Genomic DNA, 21135 nt, shown 5'->3' on the forward strand with positions numbered 1-21135 from the left:
GAAAGTTTCTGCTTTTATTGAAAATTTATATATGACTCAGTATTGTAATAAATAAACAGATAACCATTTTCACAAAAAAAATGACAGTGCTATGCTAGAAAAGAAAATATTAATTGGAGGATTTACTCAATAATGGCAAGACAGATTTTTATCAATACAGAATAAATAATAACAGCATTCTTGAGCCAATTTTGAGACCCAACAAAATGTGGGAACCAAGCTAGATGTAATAAATAATTATCCAGAGAAAAAGATGGTGCATTCTCAGATGATAAGACTGTCTTTGTAAACTGATGCTTGTCAACTAGTCCCATTCTTACAGCTCACCTTCAAATCATAGGACTTGTCTCAGGCTATGTTAAAAGGCCACCCTCTGAAGAAAGCAGAGGAGAAGTACTCTATTATCTTTACAGTGAAATGTAAAACAACTGCAGAAAATCCCACTGGTAAACAGAACACAGTTTAATAAGTAAATTGAATATGATCTAACTATAAAATTTAGGTAACAGACTCAGTGTTACATATGGCAGAACTGGAAAAAAATCATTCATGACATTTTCTTTATCCCTCCCTCTTAAGCCCCCTCCCACCCCTCATTATGCTATTAACGACAATATCAACAACAACAACAAAAATGTTTTAAAATTTTCCTCCATCAAAAAATGAGGGAAAATAATGAGGGAAGAGTTTTCTTTCTTTGAACAGTTTCTTGAACACTCCCAATACCAATCACTCACAAGATGTCTGTGCAAATCTACTTCACATGATTTCAAGGAAATGATTAATTCACACCAAAAAACCCTTAAACAAAGCTATTTCGGAGTTCTGTACAAAATCTGGAAAGGAGGGAGGAAAAGGGGTGGTGGTGGTAAAGAAGTACAATCCAGTCAAACAAAATGTTAAAAGTTTTAAATCAACGAGAATGACTTTTTTCTTTTATGGTCTGGGGAACCCAAAGCTAATAAAATGTTGGTCTGGTCCGGTTTCTACTGAAGGACACATTTCTCTTCTTTCTTGGCCATCTTGCCTTTGTTTTGCTCCAGAGTTCGCTCCAAATGTTCATCTTCTTCTTCAGCCCTGGAAATCAAACAGGAAACCAAATTATTTTTCTTCGTCGAGGACAGTGCGGCACTCCCCTCTCGCTCCTAATTCCAAGCCCCAGAGGGAACCAGGACTGCGGGGCCAGGGGGAGACTGCCTCGGTCCACTGGAGACCTCTGGATAGAACTCCCCGACCCCACCACCCACTTACTGCTTCTCCTGCGCGTCCAAGTCCCTGACGAGCGCGTCGCGCTTGTCCACTAGGGCCACCAGTTCATCCAGCAGGAGTTGCTCGCGTCGCTTCTGGGCCTCGGTCTTCTGCCAGTCTGCAGAGGACAGGAGGCTCCTTACCCACCTTACCCTCCCCTTCCCGCCTTTTCCAGTTCCCTTTTATTTCTGTGCAAAACATATCACAGAGCCACTAGCTAGTAGTGTTTCACGGGGCGTTTGGCCGTCGTGGTGAGGATTTCACCCCTCAAACCCTACTTTGTAAGTATTTTCCGTAGATAAGAGACAGCTATGGCCGGGTTGAAGCCTTCACGAGACCAGGTGTGTGCCGGTGGCCAGCCGGAGGCGCGCACCTGATTTCAGCCCAAGTGGGGGAGGGAGAGTTGGAGGCCCAGAAGAGGTCAGCCGGAGGGTTGGTGGTGGGGGATGTGGGTAAATGAGGAGGCGGGAAGCAGAGATGGGCGATAAAATCCTCCTGAAAAGGCTAGAGAATCTGCCTGAGAACCTATCCTCCTCCCCCACCCCCAAGCTCACTCCATACAGCCCATTCTTCGCTAATTTCCTCTCCGCTCTATTTTAGCAGTTGGATGTATCTCACACTGGGCGCCATATGCTTCACAATAACTTTAAAAGTAGTGAATCGGCTAATTAGCATTTTTCTTTGAAGTAAAAAATAAATTTGCTCTGCAATATTACACTGCAGCTCTCGATCGCATCACAGCCAGTTTTCTTTTGGAGAGGTTTGCTGCGTGGTTTCAAATCAAAGCACTTTTGCAAAGGAAAAATTACATACTTCTTTTTGAAACCCCATGTTAAGGTTGGAAAATCCGATAGGCCGTGTTCTTTCCATGTGTAGGGGCAGTTTTTTGAAGATTTTAGGCCCCAATAATATATTTCCTAATCTTTGCTGGTCTGATAATTTCCTTAAGATGAGCAGCAGTTTCGTTTAATAAAAACAGGACCAAATCGAACATTTAAAGCACTTTTGAAACCAAAGCCAACTGCTCTCTGGCCAGACTGCAAGGGCTTGTAGCTGTCAATCAACCCCCAGTCTACCCCGCCTCCCTCATTAGGAAGGTAAACAATGAAAAGAAGAAGTAGATGATGAGGCAGATAGCCGAACAAATGAGGACCTAAAGGGAAACAGGACACCAGCTTGGGGGAAAAAAAAATACCCTGGCCACTGACTCCTGTAGCTCCCTCCCCCAGCAAACGCACTTTCCAAAAAACAGAGGAGTGCAATCCTTTCTGGTTTCTCTCTTCTCTCTCCATTGCCCTGGGCAATCATGTTAAAACTCACATGGCTGGTGCTTATTCAGATAAACCTAACAATGCACACCGCTGGTTACCATGTGAATCTTCACAAACCGCACAAGAATGCGCTGGTTCAAATCCCCCCGACCCCCTCCAAAGCAGAATTTATTCAAGACAGCAAACTGCTCAGCAGCTTTATGAAAGCAAATGGAGCTAGAGGGAATTCTATCTCGTATTTACAAATTAAAAATTAGATGCATCATCGTGCAATAAAGGATAGAATAGCAGCAAAAAACTAGAATATTCTATTTTATCACTATTTCTACCACTATAAGCTCAAATACGTACACACACATATATATTAAACATGCCATATATTAATTATCCTCATTTGATACAAAACATCACACAAATAGGTACATTAAATAATCGGTCACATTACATTCTTATTTTAAAAAGTGCTCAATTGCATAGAGAGAAATGAACTATTTCTATGGAAAGCTTTTTTCTGAATGTAAGAATTTAAAAAATAATAACGAAACACCAAAACTGAAGAAAAGCCATATCTATCACAATTTTATTCCTTAGATTTAAATGCAACTGAGGTCAGGAATGCTGGACAATTTTCTAATCTGGTTCTTGTTCTTAATCAGTTTCATTCTACTACAGCAGATAAATTAATAGACTCTCCAGGTTGGAAAGATCTTAAAGGTCATCTGGTCTGATTTCAGGTAACTATAGTTCTAGAAGTATTAACTCTGAGAAAAACTGCTAAATTTGTAAAAGATTTGTAACTAAATTTTATAATTATTAAGATTACGAACTTTGATAAATAATTTTTCCATTTCTGACCTCAAGACATCATTCTGATTATAAGTTTAATTTATAATTCTTTACTTCCAAAACATCTTGATGAGCTTTAATACTGGGAAATAAAATTTCTCCACTATAAACTCAAGACATATAATTAAGTTGAAAATTACAAAATTTTTTAAACTAAGAAAATAATTTTAATGACATAATCTTAATTAAATTATTCCTTCTCTATACTTGGCCAGCCACTTTTAAGGTTTTAATTAATAATTAGAGATATCAAGATTTCTTTAATTATTTTTTAAATAAGGTTTTAACAATATGGATGAGAGAAAATTTTAAGTTTTTCGTCCCTTAAGTATTGAATGGTTTTAAAAATCTTAATCTTCTCCTAGCTCAATAATGACATTTCCCATAACTGTAACAAAAACATTTTTTAAGTTATGAATATTTAGGTAATTTTCATCATCTTACAAATTTAACTGACATTAAATTTTAAATATTTCAGCATACACTTATAGGATTTTTCATATTAAATCTGTCATTATCACATTAATATCTATCTACAAATAATTAGTCATATTGTGGGGGGAAAAAAAGCTATGTGCAGTGAGTAGATTTTACACCAGCAAAACTACTTTTACTTTGGGTTTGTTTTCTCACAGGAGTAAATTTATACACAATGGTAATTTGGGAAGTTAAATTTTGATGAATTAAAAAAATTTAATAACATCTTTCAAACTGATCAAGATTCACATTTGTATGTTCAAGGCCTAAATTAAAAAAAAAAATTTAAATCCCCTTTAAATAGCTTCACCTAGATATAATGTCGTGTTTTTAAAGCCTGAATGTAAGTTTATGTGTTACCTGTTATACATTTTAAGAAAGGATTACTCACCTATAACAGCTAGCCAGATGCACTGACTTTGGCTTGGACAGACTACAATGTGGGTTCTGATTAATTTAAAGATTCCAGTGTACTTTTGCTACAAAAGCCATATCCTCTCACAACAAATAGGATTAAGTTTTGATGCTGCATTTGAGCCAAAGTGTTGAAATAAAGAGATTCTGTTTATGTCTATCTGCACTGAGCTGTTTCGTTAATTCAAAAAACTCTTTTTTTATATATAGGGCCAATTATTCATTCCCCGATTCAGTTTATTTGCTGAAGTTGATAATTACCTTGGAAAAAAGGCAAAGAAATACCTATAAACACTTTAATAGAAAGGACCTAAAGTTCTTCTAGTAAACCTTCAACCTTGCCACTATAAATAAGCCTGGCACTTTGATGAAAATTAACACTAGTTTTGTAAAGAGCACATTGGGGGATTGCAGTCAAGTCTTATCTTTAGTTCCAGTCAACTAGCAATCCTGAAAGAGTTTGCATCATCATCAGAGCAGGCCATTTGATAGGATTCTACCGCTGTACCTAATCAATCTATGGAAGACTGTGGCTGTGCTGTGTAACAAAGCTAAAATAGATTTACAAATGGGGTTTTAGGGGATAAGCTCCTCCACAGGATTACATATTGATTTTAAATATAAAAAGCTTATCATATAAGCCATAACTACAAAAATAGTGAACCTATGCATAAATCCCTTTAGAAGAGCACCCACTTCAAACTCTAAGCCAAGAATAAATCAAGATGTACAAAATCCTAGAGAAGATCCATTTCTTGTGCAGAAAATGAACACACCACTTTCCAAAAGCCCACCCCAATGTGTGCAGAAATGAATTTATCTTTCCTGAGGGGGCATTAAATAATCTGGAACAAAAAAACTATAGGAAAGTATCTGAAAGATGTTTGTTAGCTTAAAGGATCCTGCAACTTAGCTCAGTAGAGTGAAACTCCTGCAATGAAAACACCTCAGGGGAAAAGAAAAAGGTAAAAAAAGGCCAAAGTGATTATGGATTCTTTGGATTATCCAAAGAATGGATATATTGAATGTTATTATTATTATTATTTTGCTCTCAAACCAAGCTGTTAATATTTCTTTCATTGTGCTATGGCTATTAATATTCTGTGCTTTCTCCTGGTGAATGGTTTCACTAGCAGATTTATTTGAAAATATTTTAGTTTATTTATTATGAAAAACATCTCATGGCTACTAAGAAGAAGAGATGGGAAAAAAAAGAGAAAGGAACTTTAAAACAAAGGAAAGCAAAACAAAACCAATTAGTGTTGCCTGTTCATGTGTTTTTCTGTGGTGATTTAATGCTCCAAGAGACTACTGAACTGCATGTGTGTCCATTCTAAGGGCTGGCTCAGAGGACACTGTCTTCAAAGAACTGATAATCATGATGACCAGAATTTCTTTAGGACAGTCACATATTGCCTAGGCTAGTGGAGCAGGCCTTTCTCTGAGAAAGTGTCTTTATTTGTAATCAACAGGCTGTTTCTTTCCTCAAGCCTCTTTTCCCTGTCAACCAACAACAGAAACTGGCTGAGAGATTTAAGGCACAATCAGATATGGGACAATAGCATTAATTAAAAAATAAAACAAAACAAATCCTAAAAAAAGTAACAATTGCATTAAAGGTATCTGAAAAGAAAAACATTCTTTTTTTCCCTCTTCTTCAAAAATACTTTCTACTGTTCTTTCATGTGTACAAGAGGATCAGGCAGAAAAATTTTACATTATTTGATTAAGACTGAAGGTCTACTACATAGGGATAGGTTGCCAATGAAACTGGGATGTTTTGTACGTATCATGGTCCTCCTTAAAGACGGTACTATATGGTAATAATAGTGGTTTTGGAATAGAAGCAGGATCTGCCTTTTAAAAGTCAACTGTATTGTATCAAGCTGCATCTTAGGGATGATTTAACTTACTATACATGAGAGAGTAAATTTTAAAAAACTGTAATATTCTGTATTGAGCATAATGAATCTATAAAGAATAAACTATAAGAGTTATACATACATTATACACACATATTTTATATTATACATATAAATATCATATAAATAGAATTTGCTATACCTACTTTTCAAATGACTGTTAAGCTTTCCAATCTCTTTTAAAGACTATACCATGACAACAAAAATTGTATCAAGAGGAAAAATACCATTTAGTATATGTGTGCATTTTATTTCAATGGCAAGTTTCATGGAACTTCTTAAATAATTTTGACAAATTTTATAGTCATTAGTGGTATAATTTGACAGCCACTTGAAGAAAATTAGTAATCTGAAGCCTTTTAAATAAAGTAAATCTAATTTCTATATTAGGATATACAAATATCATAGTTATCAAATGATATTAAGAATATAAAAGTAAAAATAAAGCTTCTATAAATGTAGAAGATAGTATTTGGATAAACAGCATGTGTTTTATTTAATAACAATATTAATTAAACTATTTAAAAAATATATGGTTTCATTTGACTTTCTCTTATAAACTTAAATTTCTAGTTTCCGAACTAATTATAATTGACTTCTTATACATCAGGTACCTTATCAGGTGAAGAAAGAAATTACCATGGACAGTCAAGTAGGTTAAGAGGTCAATATAGAATAGGAAAATCAATTTGCATTGATTAGACAAAAGGTCCATTTTACAGAGCCCAAAGGATTAGCTCTTAAGAAGACATCTTTGAACTATAAGACATTTTCAACTAAAAGGTATAAGGAGAACAGCATTCTAAAATACCAAAGAATTAAAAAAAATAACCATATATAATAAATGCCATACTTAAGCCAGTTGATGTTTATTGATATTATGAACCATATTTAGAATTACTATATATGTTATTCATTTAAAACTTCATATAATGTGTGAAAGTGTTGAATTTATCTCATATGCCTGCCTGAATCTTTGCTTGACTATTTACTTAATAAGAGTTGGAATCTCAAGAACTATAGAAGACTGGACAGTGACATATTTATATGGGCATCAATTAAATATTAAGGTAAAATTTAGAATCTGAATGTGAAAAATCAAAATGATGAATCTTTCTCAAACCTCTGCAGTGCAAGCAACTTTAGCTTGCACATAAAAGGAAATCATTTAACTACTTATATTTTCTATTTAATGGACTTTTAAGCTTACAATTTTATGTTTAATAGTGAACAAAATGATGATCTGAATTAGGGTCCTAAGGTTTTACATGACTATTGGTTTCTAAATCTAAGACATTTATTTGGAACTCCTGTAGGTCCCCAGTCAGACCACACCTAGTGAGACCGAAGTGTATTACACTCTTTAAATCTCTTTGACAACTGACCCTTTACACACCTCACTGGGCCATGGCACCTCTTACCTTCAATGGCTAGCATTGCTCGCAATTCCCGATTCAGCAGCTCATACCTTCGTTCTAAATCGTGTTCTTTTTCCCTAGGCAAGTTGCAAAAGTTCATCAATATGCTAATTACTAAATCATTAAACACTTAAAAAAACCTTTAGGTTACATTGATTTTAGGACTCATAACTGACTTTTCTCTTTAACTCTAAGCTACTCAAAACAAATGATACACAAACCTAAAACCTTCCTCAGGTTGAATACTTACTAATGGTATTATTTCTTTCCTTCAATTTTGAGTTGCACAAAAGTATATTTTAATCTGTGGATAAGTAATCTCATTCTTCAGCGCTTCTTGTCTTAAGTGCCAGGTATAAAGTTATTTCATAAAATTATTTTTCATAACTGTCAATAAACACCTTTTTGTCTAGAACTCCACGTGAAAAGAGTACAAGAAACATGAGAGTACTAGCAGTGCAAATTTAATATAGAGACAATAAAAAAATCAGGATTAATTAAGTTCTGCACTTCATAATTCTTCTATTACGTTAAGGCATTGCAGAAATGACAAAAATAGAGGTTTTCGCTAAAATAAAATGTAAACCTGTTTCTTCCCACACTAGGTGGCATAATATAAGAATACTGCTAGTGAGAAAAAGGGACAAGCATTAAGTCCTATGTGAACTAAATGCTAAAGACTTGAGAATGCTTACATTTGGTTTAGTCTCCATTTTACTGTAATTCTTGGAGTCATAAAAAGGTCACTTCTGTGTAAATTATTAATCTTTTATCCCAAAATTTAGGGTAACATTATCTGTAGAATATAAAGGTACTTTTGTCCTTATTAAGAATTATTTAATTTTTAACTGAAAATTTGATGTTAAATAAACTTCAGCTTTATTTCTTTTTCTCCTTAATATAAACCAAACATCCTTTTTTGTGCACAAGTGATTTCTTAAACCCCAAAATTATTTACATGACTTGCCTTTCAGTATAATAAGTACATTTTTTTCAGTATCTAATACTCTATTTTAAAACTATTACTCTTCAAATAAAAACTGGTTATATAGTATTTTAAACTTTATTTTTATATAAAATATAATCTCTAGGAAGGAAAAAAATTAAGCCTAATAAATTTGAAATCCCAAGAAAGACAATGATAGAGCTAAGTCTAAGATTTCTCAATGTTGTAGGAAAAACAAGCAGTGATAAATACTTACAGGAGAGAGAGCTGGTTCATTCTTCTTATTAAAGCATTTTTCTTATTAACTAGCATAAACCACTCCTGCATCATAGCTTCCTCTTCTTCTGTGTTCCTTCCTATAATTTAAGAAGAGTTATTGTTTTTTCTATTTTATAAGCCAAATAATAGTTCAGTGCAAGTCTTGTTTTTTTTTTAACATGAAACATATTTTAGCTAACCCAATAGTACAAATTAAACTGTTTACAACAGTTTATATGTAAGATTAAGGTCTGAAAAAAGGAATCAATATTTAAAAATTCATCAACCAACCTCTAAAGGAGGTATTATTCAGCATGTATATTTCAGTTCCCTGAACATATCTACAGATCATACTAATGTACATTTAAAAAAAAAAAGTGTTCCAACTTTTAAATCCTTCCCAGAGGGTGACTTTATTATATTTCAATGAGGAACTCATGAGGCTAACAGACATATGGTCATGATAAAAACACATAAATTAATTAAAAAACACATTAAAAATCATTATGAGAATTACAAGACTAGCAGGAAGATCAGAGAAGTCGAGATTTTGTGAGAGCTTCCGCCTGTAATGACCTGCTTTTTTTCTTATTTTCCTCCCCGAAAGTAAACTAAAGATATATACATGCATATACATTTCCAGAACTCATCATCCCTAACAGGGTAAACACTTACAAATTGTTTTAAATATATTGTAAATGGCCAAGCTACAAAAATACTTACATCTATCTGCGAAAAAAGAACATAGTAATCTTCAGTAAATGAGAAAACATTTGAGCAGAGAGATGATTTTAAATGTCAGGTTATAAATTTATTGATTACACATTTAAAATTCATTTTCCCTAATATCCATTCCATCATCCATACTACTCCTCCCCTCAAAAGGATTATAATATATAGTGTATATTTGGTATTATTCATATAGAAGCAGGCCACAATCATACTTGAGAAAAATATTAATAGCCCACCTTCTTCCTTCAAACTGCCTTCAAATTGTATCCAGTCAAATTTATAATTATTTGACTTTGTTTTCTTCTGAATTTCATCCATGATTGGTTTATTGTTTTGCTAGGCCATTATTTAATACTTCAGTCCAACTTCTAGCTACATTCATAGGGTTAACTTAAATATCTAACAAAAAAAATTAAATATCCCAGGCTAAGACTAAATATCCTAGTCAATTTCCTAAGTTTTATTCTTCTTCTTTAGATATTTTCTTTTAACTTTCAAACACACTACCAGTCCATTAAAAAATATTCAAGCAATACAGAGACATAATTGAGTTAAAAGTCAAGTCCTCTTTCACCAACCCCACCCTCTCTGATTTGCCTATCTACCTCCCTTCTCCAGAAGTACTATCACAGTTTAGTATATCTTCTTCCAGACCACATAGGCAGCTATGTCTAACACACACACAGGTATATACCTTGTCTGGACACATACAGGTTTTTTTCTTTAACATAAGGGCCCTTGATTTGTTGTTGCCATGCTGTTCAAAGATCTACTTCATTCTTGTAATACTTGCATAAATTATGGATGTGACATAGTTAACTATTTCCACATTAATAGAGATTTGAAGAAAGTTTTAGAATGAAAATAGAATATAAACAGCTGATCTGTGTGCAAGATTAAACAGTATTTCAGAGCATCCCTGTAAATCAGATGTCTGTTTTTCATCATTAGGGAAAAGAGAGATATGTGCTTTCATTAAATTAAAGTCCGTTAAACTGTATGATATGATGCAGACCTGGGATAGATTCTTTTAGAGTATGAACAAAAGTCTTTATTGTTTTACAGCATTTTTAATCTCTCTTTTAGGGTAACTGGTTTTGTATTCACTTTGGACCATGTGATGTCTTGACACTGGTCATGTGATATAGGCTGCGATAGGCACAAATCCCTGGGTAGCAACAAAAGAAGAAAGAGTAAAAAGAAAAAGCTGAGAAAAAGCTTGCAATTTGGAAAAAGGCCAATTGTACCCTGGTGAAGGCCTTTTTGATCAGTGAAATGACACATGTGTGCAATATTAATAGGTGCCGTTTTTATGATATTTTGTTTTCTGATTAAAGACTTAATTTTTGTGTTCATAACCTCAGTGATTTCTAAAAATATACACATATTAAAACTTTCAGGCTTTCAGGCATTAATACTAGAAGCATCTAACCTACTCTTAAATTAGCATCATTTTCTTCAATGGAAAACTGCTTCCTTGAGAACAACAATATTGATGTGGTACTACTGTGTTATTCTCAGTTTAACTCATGCCTATGATTTCTAGATAAGAATAAAAGATGCACCTTCCCTAATTATTAGGAAATGAGGAGAGTCTCATGTTTAAAAAGGGAATAAGCCAAACAATAAGAAATATTTAAAGATATACTATTCAGTGCTACCTAGATTACATAAATTAACTGAAAAACATATTTGAGGTTAAATCATCACTAACACCTTATCTGAGATAGTACACAATGATGGAAATCTATACTTAGCCTAGTAATAAAAAAATTAAATTTTCTTCTAATACATCATTATACTATTGTTTTTAGGGATTTAAAATTTTTTAAATTTAAAAAGCTTTTAAAAGCCAGTAAGTTGAACCATTACAAATTAATCCTGACTTTAATAACTGGTTAAAGACCCCTTTAGCTTTATAAGTAACAAAAAATATTAAAGCCTGTGATCACAGTGAGCTTTTCTCATTTCTCCTCCAACCATTTGTTATTTAATCCAATACTAGTAATCCAATTTGTCCATCAGACTTTTAAAGGGCAGAATGCAACTTCCTCAGCTTAGACACTTTTCAAAGTACAATATATTTTTCAAATGAATGCTGGATGTTTCATTTTTCCCAACTGTTCCTAGCTCTAATGCATGAGGAAAAAAAAGAACAAGATGAACATTGTTCATACTGATTAAGTAAGAGCTCATTAAAGAGCTGTCAGTGCGGTACTTTGAATATGCATGAAGCATATAATCAGATCTAGTACCGTCACTAGAGGAGAATACGGTAAGTACAAAGGATTGATTTAATTACTTAGAGTGGGCTGTGGTGGTAAAGCAGTCTTGTTAGTGCAAAAAGAAAAAGAGGTTGTATTCTGGCACTGTTAGAAAAAAGGCAGTTTTAGCTTCTGCCACAATACATAATCTCAGAATAAAGCACTTTACATTGTAGCTTAAAATGAAGATTGTCATTATTTTATAAAATGGCCATAAATCATTTTATCTTGTTTAAACTCACCCAGTTAATTATCTTGCTTTCAAAATTATCTTTAATTTGTAATCACAACTACATTTTTATCACCTTAGAGTCAAAGCTGAAATTTAAATATTTTTTTCAGTTTCAAGAACTGAAAAATTCAAGACCTATACTACTGAAGACCATTTTGAAACTAAAAAAATGACAAAATCCTACAGTTCAGTACACAGTTACTAAAATGTGAAAGCACGGCTGGGTTGTTATACTGTATTTTAAAGTAGAGTGCCTCATGTGTATTATAAATATACTATCAATAAAATATCACCTTAACATTTTAAAGTATTGACTAATTAATACAGTCTCTGGTAATTTTTTTCTTCTTTATTTCCTTACAGAATTCTGGTTTTTATTCTGCCTCCTGGAATGTACCATCTTTCTAACAACACAATCTCTTATTGTCAGTTTTCTCTTTTTAATTATGATAGCCAGAGTATGATTTATAAAAATTACTAAATAATGAAGCATAATAATAATAGTAGGAAAAGTCACATGTAAATATGACTTCAAATAATTTTTCCTATCACATAGTTAACAAAACTTACTTAATACAAAGCAGAATAATACAGCACTACATGTAGTACAAATACTTAATAAAATAAATGTTAGTTAACATCTGCCTTTATATTCCATCTCCTCCTTCCCAAAATGATTAAAAGATTTAATTCCACTTAAAAATTCATTCCTTCACCCAGGAATGTGTATGTAGTTCTCATTTACTTTTTCAAAAGCAGCATTTTCAGTGTAAATTTTAAAGTGAACAAAAGGAAAATGATGGTAAAACCTTAAAGTTATGAATTATATTTTTAAAACTGTCTACTAGTTAACCTTTCCTAATTAATCTTTCACCATAAGCTTATTATCCATTTAGAAAGATGTGTTTTCGAACAATGAATTCTTATATAAATGCAAAACAAGGAACACAATTCTAACGGAACAGAAAATTAATTCAACAGAAGATGAAAACACAAAGATGAAGGTGCTGTTGAACATACACACAAATTCAAGATTGTCTACCATGAAAACATTAAAGAATGCTGAAATCTTGCCATAGCTCCATGGTGGAGATGGCTGACTCCTGATCACGTGGCCCTTGAAGGACACGATGTAGCAAAGCCAAATCAACATTAAAAAGAAAAAAGCTGTCATTACTAATTGTCCCTATGTTATGGCTACCTGAGTGTGATGACCTCTGAAACATTTAATACATTACAAGAGAGATGCACATGAATGTGTACAACTAACAGGTACCAGAGAAACACTTTAATAACAAAGGAGATAAAGTCTGGTAGATTTACTTCATGAATGAGAAAGATTAATTTACTGCAGTTATACAGGGACATGGACACAAGAGCTCCAAAGCCAATATTACTATAGGACTCCAGTGCCCTAGTTTAGAAAATATTTTAAACTTAGGAAATAGAGCTTTATTATGAAAACAAATTTTACTATGTAAGCAACCAGTTGATAAATGTTTCTACACGAAAAATGTCCTCAAACAGCAATCAACATAAATGAATAACCATAATCCTTACCGATGTCTTCAGCAGCAATTGTCTTAAAACAATTTGCTCAGCTTGATATATTTGTTATAGTATTAATAATATAAACTTTGGTGAAAATCCTGTCTCCTTTTGTTGAAGTAAAATAAAAACTAATATATATTCTCTCAAACACACCTTTGATTTGTTCATTTGATAAAACGAAGTGTGAGGAAAGATTCACGGCAATATCCCTCTACAGATAAATTTGACAGACTTCTATGCACATACCTATGCGGGAGGAGGTATAGACAAGTTCACCAAATCTCTTCCATCATAGACTTATACAAAAGAAAAAGCTACTTCTAAAGTCCAGAAATTAATAACAATCTTCTTATGCCAAGTTCTTGGTAGTGTCTGAATAGCCTTGCTATGCCAAAAATCAGTGCTCAACTTCTCAAAAGGTAAATTAAGCACACGCTTAAGATAGTAAAAAAGATAAACTAAAAAGCATGAAAATAATCATCATGGGAAAAAAAAATTAATAATTGATTAAATTGTATTTATTTACAGTTTAGTTTTTTTTTTTTTTTTAATTACATGTAGGATGGAGTTGCTTCCATAACTTCAGTGCTAAGAGCCTTTAAAAGTATTAGCATGACCCACATTTCAGATGAAGCATGACTATCCTATCAACAAATATGCACTAGGCAAAATTCAAAACACTTCCCTGGTGGCTCAGATGGTAAAGACTCTGCCTGCAATGTGAGGAAATCTGCAATACAGGTTCGATCCCTGGGTTGGGAAGATCCCCTGGAGGAGGAAATGGCAACCCACTCCAGTATTCTTGCCTGGAGAATTCCATGGACAGAGGAGCCTGGCAGGCTAAAGTCCACAAGGTTGCAAAGAGTCGGACACAAATGACTGAGTGACTAACACTTTCACTTTCAAAACACTCAAAACAGAGCTCGGAAACTGTATTTTTCAACGTGCATTTAACATATTCTGTAAAATCAGAAAAAATACAGTGAGTCACTTTTATACACATCATTTAACCAAATAGACCAGTGTCTACTTAGAGGATCAACTGGGCATTCTCCAATAAGAGGAAAACTTAAATTGTGAGCCACACTTACAGAAAGATAGCTTCCCCTGCTTACACCTCCCCTCTCTGGAAGCCCCAACCTTTGTTTGGTCTGCACCTGGCAGTCTCTTTACCTCCTCCCTCTCAATGACTTAAAGGGTGGTCCTAGAAGTGACAGAGATATTAATGTTAAAGATGATCATGAAGAGTAAAATAAAATTATTTCTGGAAAAGTGGAAGTGAAAGAAACACTTCAATTTTTTTCATTAAAAAACTGTTTTTTAAATTTTTATCATTTGGCTGCACTGCTTGGCAAGTGGGACCCCAGTTCCTCAATCAGGGATCAAACCTGCACCCCCTGCACTGGAAGTGCAGATTCTTAACCACTGGACCACCAGGGAAGTCCCGACATTATTTCTAGATTAATGCACTTTAAGATGTGATTTTAAATACATATATAGGGGCTTCCTTGGTAGCTCAGCGGTAAAGAATCTGCCTGCCAATGCAGGAGACACAAGTTCCATCCCTGATCCGGGAAGATCCCACATACTGCGGAGCAGCTAAGCCCATGTGCCACAACTACTGAACCTATGCCGTAGAGACTGGGAACCAGAACAGCTGAGCTCAAGTGTTCCAGTTACTGAAGTGTGTGCACCGTAGAGCCCCTGTTCCACAAGAAAAGGAACCACCACACTAAGAAACCCCTGCACCGCAACTAGAGAGTAGCTTCTGCTTGCCGCAATAGAGACGAGCTCATGCAGCAACAAAGACCCAGCACAGCCATAAATAAATGAATTATACAAAATAGATATGCATATATAGCTAAATGTTATAAGAGATATTACTAAAGTTTTATATATTCAAGTAAGTCAAAATCTCTGGGGGAGACCTTCTCACTGGGAGGTTCATCTTTTTTAAGGTTATTTGGACATGTAGTTTTTATGGAGTGTCATGGGAACTCAATCCATGATTTAAGAACTTTATGGAAAAGCACTTGACTCATTAATAAAGATGAACTTTATTAATAGAATAAAGACCTCTTATAAATTGTAGACTACCTTTATGAATGCTTACTTACCTTAATCCTGAGAAACTCCTGTGGATAAGAATATAAATTCTGGTAGGGCTAAGTATACTTTATAAATGTATACCATCTATAGTTTCTGTGGCTGGTTAGGTCTGTCATTCTGAATAAGATGCAAAGAAGATAAACATTGAATTTGTATCCCAAGTGGCTTTTCTTCCAGTTCAGTTAAAAAAAAAAATGACTTGGAGTCCCTTGATCTTAGACTAATTAATCTCTCCAAACCTCAGTCTCCCTCTCTATAAGCATAATCACATTACTTACCTCATGGGTGATGGAGGAATTAAATGAGAAAAATCCATGTGAAGTCCTTAGCACAGTGCCCAAGACTAAAAATGCTAGCTGTGATAATGATGAGGAAGAGGATAATGGTGAGGCAGCACTGAGCTGACAATTGGAGATGGAAAGATGACCAAAGTATGGTGCCTGCCCTCAAAAGGGTGTGAAGTTTAGTCTGGAGACAGACACATAATCAGGGAGACCCGGAGTGAGGATGAACTTTTAAGCATCTACGTGGACACAAATTATATTTTAAATATTCATAAGTCATAAGAAAGTCCATAGTTAGTATAATTAGTATGTCATCGGTCATAAGTGAGATAGGTGAGAAATGTGAGTGAATCAGTACAAACTCATCTCTGCAGCTGGAAACAAAAGTGAATGCCCTTTTCCATCTCAGTGTTACAGCTGCATAGAAGACTGTCATAGCTATGGTGATACAGTAGCGTGGCTATGCTCCAGGTAATGACAGTCTAGTTATTTGCAATGGATTTTAGAGATTCAAGAACAAAGTAGATCATGAAATACTACTTAATAACCAAAAGTGAAAGAGGTTAAGTTTTAAGATTGAAAATTACAGACTAATAGGATACACCGAAAAGTTTACTAGTTATTAAAATAAAGGACAAAATGACAATTTGAAGTACAAATTAATATAAATTTAATAAAAGAAATCCCTTAACAAGAAAAACCAAATGTTTGTAGAGCAAAAGGTCTTCAGAGACAGTAAGTTTTCATCATTTTTATAGGAAGAGATTTTGATTTTAAAAACACAGCACTGTTAAATCAGCTTATGAAATTGGCAATATCAATAAAAAAGATGATTTACGAAATGCCAGGTAAGAATGAGATTTGATTCTGTTGAAAGTGTGGAAAATATATTCAATTTTTAAAATATAGAAGGACAAATCAGGTAGATATGCTCCAAATAGCTTCTAATAAATTGTTTCTCTCAAGATTATGCAGCCAATCAGCTACTCTTTTAGGTAACCCCATGTTGCTTAGTCCTGAAATGTTCTTAAAAAAATCATAGCAGGGTGTCATCAGAGCCTCCAGTTTCCAGTAAGGGATGATGAGTTCAACCTCTAACATGATACATGCACAGTAACTTCTTCTCTACACCTTGTTTGATCATGCTTGGGTTCAGGTAACCAGGCAACACTGGGGTATATCTTTCCTTATGGATCTTCTTAGAAACCTTTATTCAGTGAGGGAGAGCTAAAGGGAATTAGGCCTATCCCCTCCTAGCCTATGTCCACATTTATTCTGTAAACAGAGATGCCTAATGAAAACAGGACACTGCAGAGCCATCTCCAGCAGTCTTTTAACCTGCACAGGGGTTCGACAATTACATGACACTTCAAGTCAAATGTAACAAATGGTGTTTTTCAACACCAGACCAGGTGAATAGTTTGAGTTTCAGCATTATACTACCTCATCCAATGCCCTTCAGCCTTCCCAGTGGAGCCATTCTCTTCACAAAGACAGAGACATGATAGACTTGTGTCCATAGTGCTGCTTCCTAAAGCCTTGGAAAGAAAAGTGTCTCAAGGATGCTCTATGTCATGTAACTCCCTCACCAGATGGCTGACAACCAATAACTGTCTCATAGGCTGGGGATAATAATCATAATGATGATTATGATAATAGCATCAAATATTTAATGAGGTTATATTAATATAATTTACCTAAAGTAATAGAGCTAGTTAGTGGAGGAACTTAGGCCTCAAATCCAGGCAGTCTGTTTTGTGAACCACTGTTCTCAGCCACTCTACTTGACACTCATAGGTAAACAGTCTAATCAGAATAGGCCTTTTATTTAGAATTCAGGCCAACTGTGACAAGTCTTCAGAATGACTCTGATATCTAAAGCAGAAAAAACAAAACAAAACACCCAAACAAAAAGCAAACCTTTAAACCTCTGACAAACAAACAAGTTCACCCATTAGTAGAGGGTATTTTGTTTATTCTTCCTGTGTAGGTCACGGAGACTTAACAATGACCTCAGAGCAGTCATCGAGGAGTGTCAAGGGGATTCAGCTTTTCGTCCTATGCAGATATGTCCATAAGATACCTGAATTATAGGTTAGTACATGATGTCTTCAAGAAACAGGGGCTCCCTGGGATAGACCCATGTACCTTCTTGGGCAACTACAAACTACTCTGATCCCATTTGAGCCCTTGAGACATCCTTCAATGAAAATGGCCAGACAAGAATACTCTACCTATCACTAGATTATCAGGGTGCATTCAAGTTCCAGTTCTGCTCTTTAAGAGCTGTGGCAATTTGGGTAAATTACTTAAGATCCCTATGCCTCAGTTTCTTCATTTGCAAAGTGGAGATAACAAATCTACTTCACAGGATTTTGTTAAGATTAAGTGAGTCAATAAATATAAAGTACTTAGAATAGTGCCTGGTCTACAATAAATGCTATATATAGTAGTATAATGGTGGTTGCTATACTCTCTCTCTCTCTACACATACACACACACACAACAGTAAGGATCCACATTCTTCAAGCTTCAGGATCCTCCCTGACTATCTGACATACCTACGATTATTGACTGGAGTAAGGCACGGTGATTCTTCCTGGCAAACTCTCACAGTTTTTGACTGCCTGTGCAATCAGATAGGCCTACTCACAGACGTAAACATACTGGGGAAATTGGCGCAAGTCTTAAGATGTTCCATTGAGCGTGACATGTCTAATGTCTTTAGGAATCTATTTTACTGGACCAATCATCCAAACTGCATTCTATCATCATTCCATATTTTTCATTCCCCTTAAGTATGGAAGCCTAGCAACTATCCATTATTCATTTTTTTTTTGTTCTTAAAAGAGCTACTCCAATGTAAATTCTCCAGGAAAACAGTCCCCTTTCCAAGGTTACACATGCTCTGTTAAGTCTATCCCCAAAGTTCTCTTGCTAATAGCAGTTCCTTCAGTCAGAAATTCAGAGAAAATAAAAATCTAACATGTGACTCAGGATCTCTAGACTTACCTAAGATAAAATTATTTTCATATTTCTCAACTTAATTTTAAGGACATATTCAATTTACTCTTTATCATGATACACATTTTAAAATATCTTTCATTTATTTTTGGGCTGTGTCATGTGGCTTGTGGGATTTTAGCTCCCCAACCAGGGATTGAACCTGGGCTCTTAGCAGTGAGAGCACAGAGTCCTAACCACTGGTCTGCCAGGGAACTCCCCAGATACCCATCAGACTGAAGAACATCATGTTCCCCAATACTCCCTCTCGGATTCTGGCATAAATCTTACATGACATTTATATAAATATATGTAAATCTTGCTCTAGCAGCCACCTGTATGTCCTTCTGCTGTGTTGCACATCCTCTCTCTTTGTTTCAAAGCTGTGCTGTGTGCTGAGTCACTCAGTCGTGTCTGACTCTTTGCGACCCCATGGACTGTAGCCCGCGAGGCTCCTCTGTCCATGGGTATTTTCCAGGCAAGAATTCTGAAGTGGGTTGCCATGCCCTCCACCATCGTATCGTTCCAACCCAGGGATTGAACCCACATCTCCCGCATTGCATGCAGATTCTTTACTGTCTGAGTCATCAGGGAAGCCCAAGAATACTGAAGTGGGTAGCCTATCCTTCTTCAGGGGATTTTTCTCAACCTAGGAATCGAACAGGGGTCTCCTGCATTGCAGGTGGCTTCTTTACCAGTTGAGCAACCAGGGAAGCTAAGCTCACTTAGAAAAGGTCAGATCAATCACATCGAAAACACAATCTACATTCCCACCCAAAACCATGGTCAATTCCAAATCTATTTAGTTCTTATGACGTGCCTGTTAATATTATTTATTTCAAAATTTAGCAAAACTGCTACTTAGTCTACACTGACAATTTTGCAATGTTCAGTCCTTTAAACTTTTACTTAGATTCAAAATAAGCAGTATTTTAAAAAGGCAAATAGTATTAAAAGTTTTAAATTTGGGGCTCCCTTTTATTTTATCCTCATGAGAAATTGAAATTTTTATGACTATTTTGATTATTTATATGGTAGGTTATTCTTATCTCCTAGATAAAAAACTATTTCTATTTTTTAAAATCAATGAAATTTAGAAAAACTTAACTTTTTAATTAAAAAGTATCAGCATAAGTAATGTCCTTGACTTACATTTTTAGCTTTCCTTGAAGAACTAGAGTCTTTAAGAGCATAACAAATACAGTGGTGACCAAGGCCAGCTCAGAAGCATTAATGGAGGATAATATGCTGGAGGGAAGAAATGTTGGCACTTTACTCAGTTCCTAGCTTTGGCCACCAAGTGGTGCTATTAATTCAGAGTGAACAGGCACTGGGGGAGTGGGGTTGGGTGACTTTGGGTGGGTAAAGTATATAACCAGTCAGTAAATGCAGAGGACACTCACAAGTTGGATCTTCATAACTCTGAGTACTGTGAATTCACCTTATCATCTCCCACTCAATGTCATCAGCATAAAAACAAAGGGGAAAACTAATTCATATACTCTTATTTTGATGGTAATATCTATTGTCCTTTGTCAGAAAAATAACTGTTTATATATACATATGTGTACCAAACTTTATCCTTTCAGGTCATGAAGCTATAAAAATAACTATACAATTTTGGTTAATCTTCCTCTTTCTACAACATTCATCCAAATCCCCTGCATTAAAACAAAAAAAGAAAACCTTTACAGAAAAAAAAAAACTATTCAGTAATAAGCATTACAAATTAATCAGTAATATGAAGCATTTTAAAATATCTAATTTAATTTTAAAAACAGATATCAGCTCAATGGTTTTTCCTTAATTTCTATTATAAGCTTTTCCTGAGGAAATAGTTCCTCTGAGTGGATGAATGCCTTTCACATTCCAGCTTAGAAGTGACATGTGGGAACAGGGAACAGATGCAATGACTATATGTTTAGTTTTCTTATGTGATGTACCTAGAGGCCTATGAAGAATGTTAAAAGCATAACTAAAAGCTAAATAATAATAATTTACAATCCACTGGAAGAACTGGCAATGTCTCTACTACGGAATGAACAATGATTTAAAAGCAGAACTCTGGGAAGTCTGCACAACAATAAAAGTTAGGTTCACTGCTATTCAATTAGATAGTTCTATCTCAAAGATGAGGAAGACTTAACAAGAAACAGTAAG

At 34.7% G+C, this 21135-nt stretch overlaps 1 protein-coding gene across 4 annotated transcripts in view; it reads right to left on the reverse strand.

Annotated features, from left to right (window-relative positions):
• The window catches only part of EHBP1 (EH domain binding protein 1), a 340642-nt gene continuing 319507 nt past the window's right edge, over positions 1–21135 (reverse strand). For 3 of the 4 annotated variants that reach the window (XM_065929077.1, XM_065929074.1, XM_065929076.1), the window contains exons 20-23: positions 8799–8898; positions 7600–7673; positions 1252–1366; positions 1–1077 (exon numbers count right to left, since the gene is read on the reverse strand). In XM_065929077.1, coding sequence (XP_065785149.1) covers positions 987–1077; positions 1252–1366; positions 7600–7673; positions 8799–8898 — 380 coding nt within the window. In that variant the 3' untranslated portion in view covers positions 1–986. The remainder of the gene's footprint in view (positions 1078–1251; positions 1367–7599; positions 7674–8798; positions 8899–21135) is intronic. The other variant, XR_010662331.1, reaches the window with a different exon arrangement.

This window comes from Muntiacus reevesi, chromosome 3 (assembly GCF_963930625.1).
Source record: "Muntiacus reevesi chromosome 3, mMunRee1.1, whole genome shotgun sequence".
Taxonomy (NCBI): domain Eukaryota; kingdom Metazoa; phylum Chordata; class Mammalia; order Artiodactyla; family Cervidae; genus Muntiacus; species Muntiacus reevesi.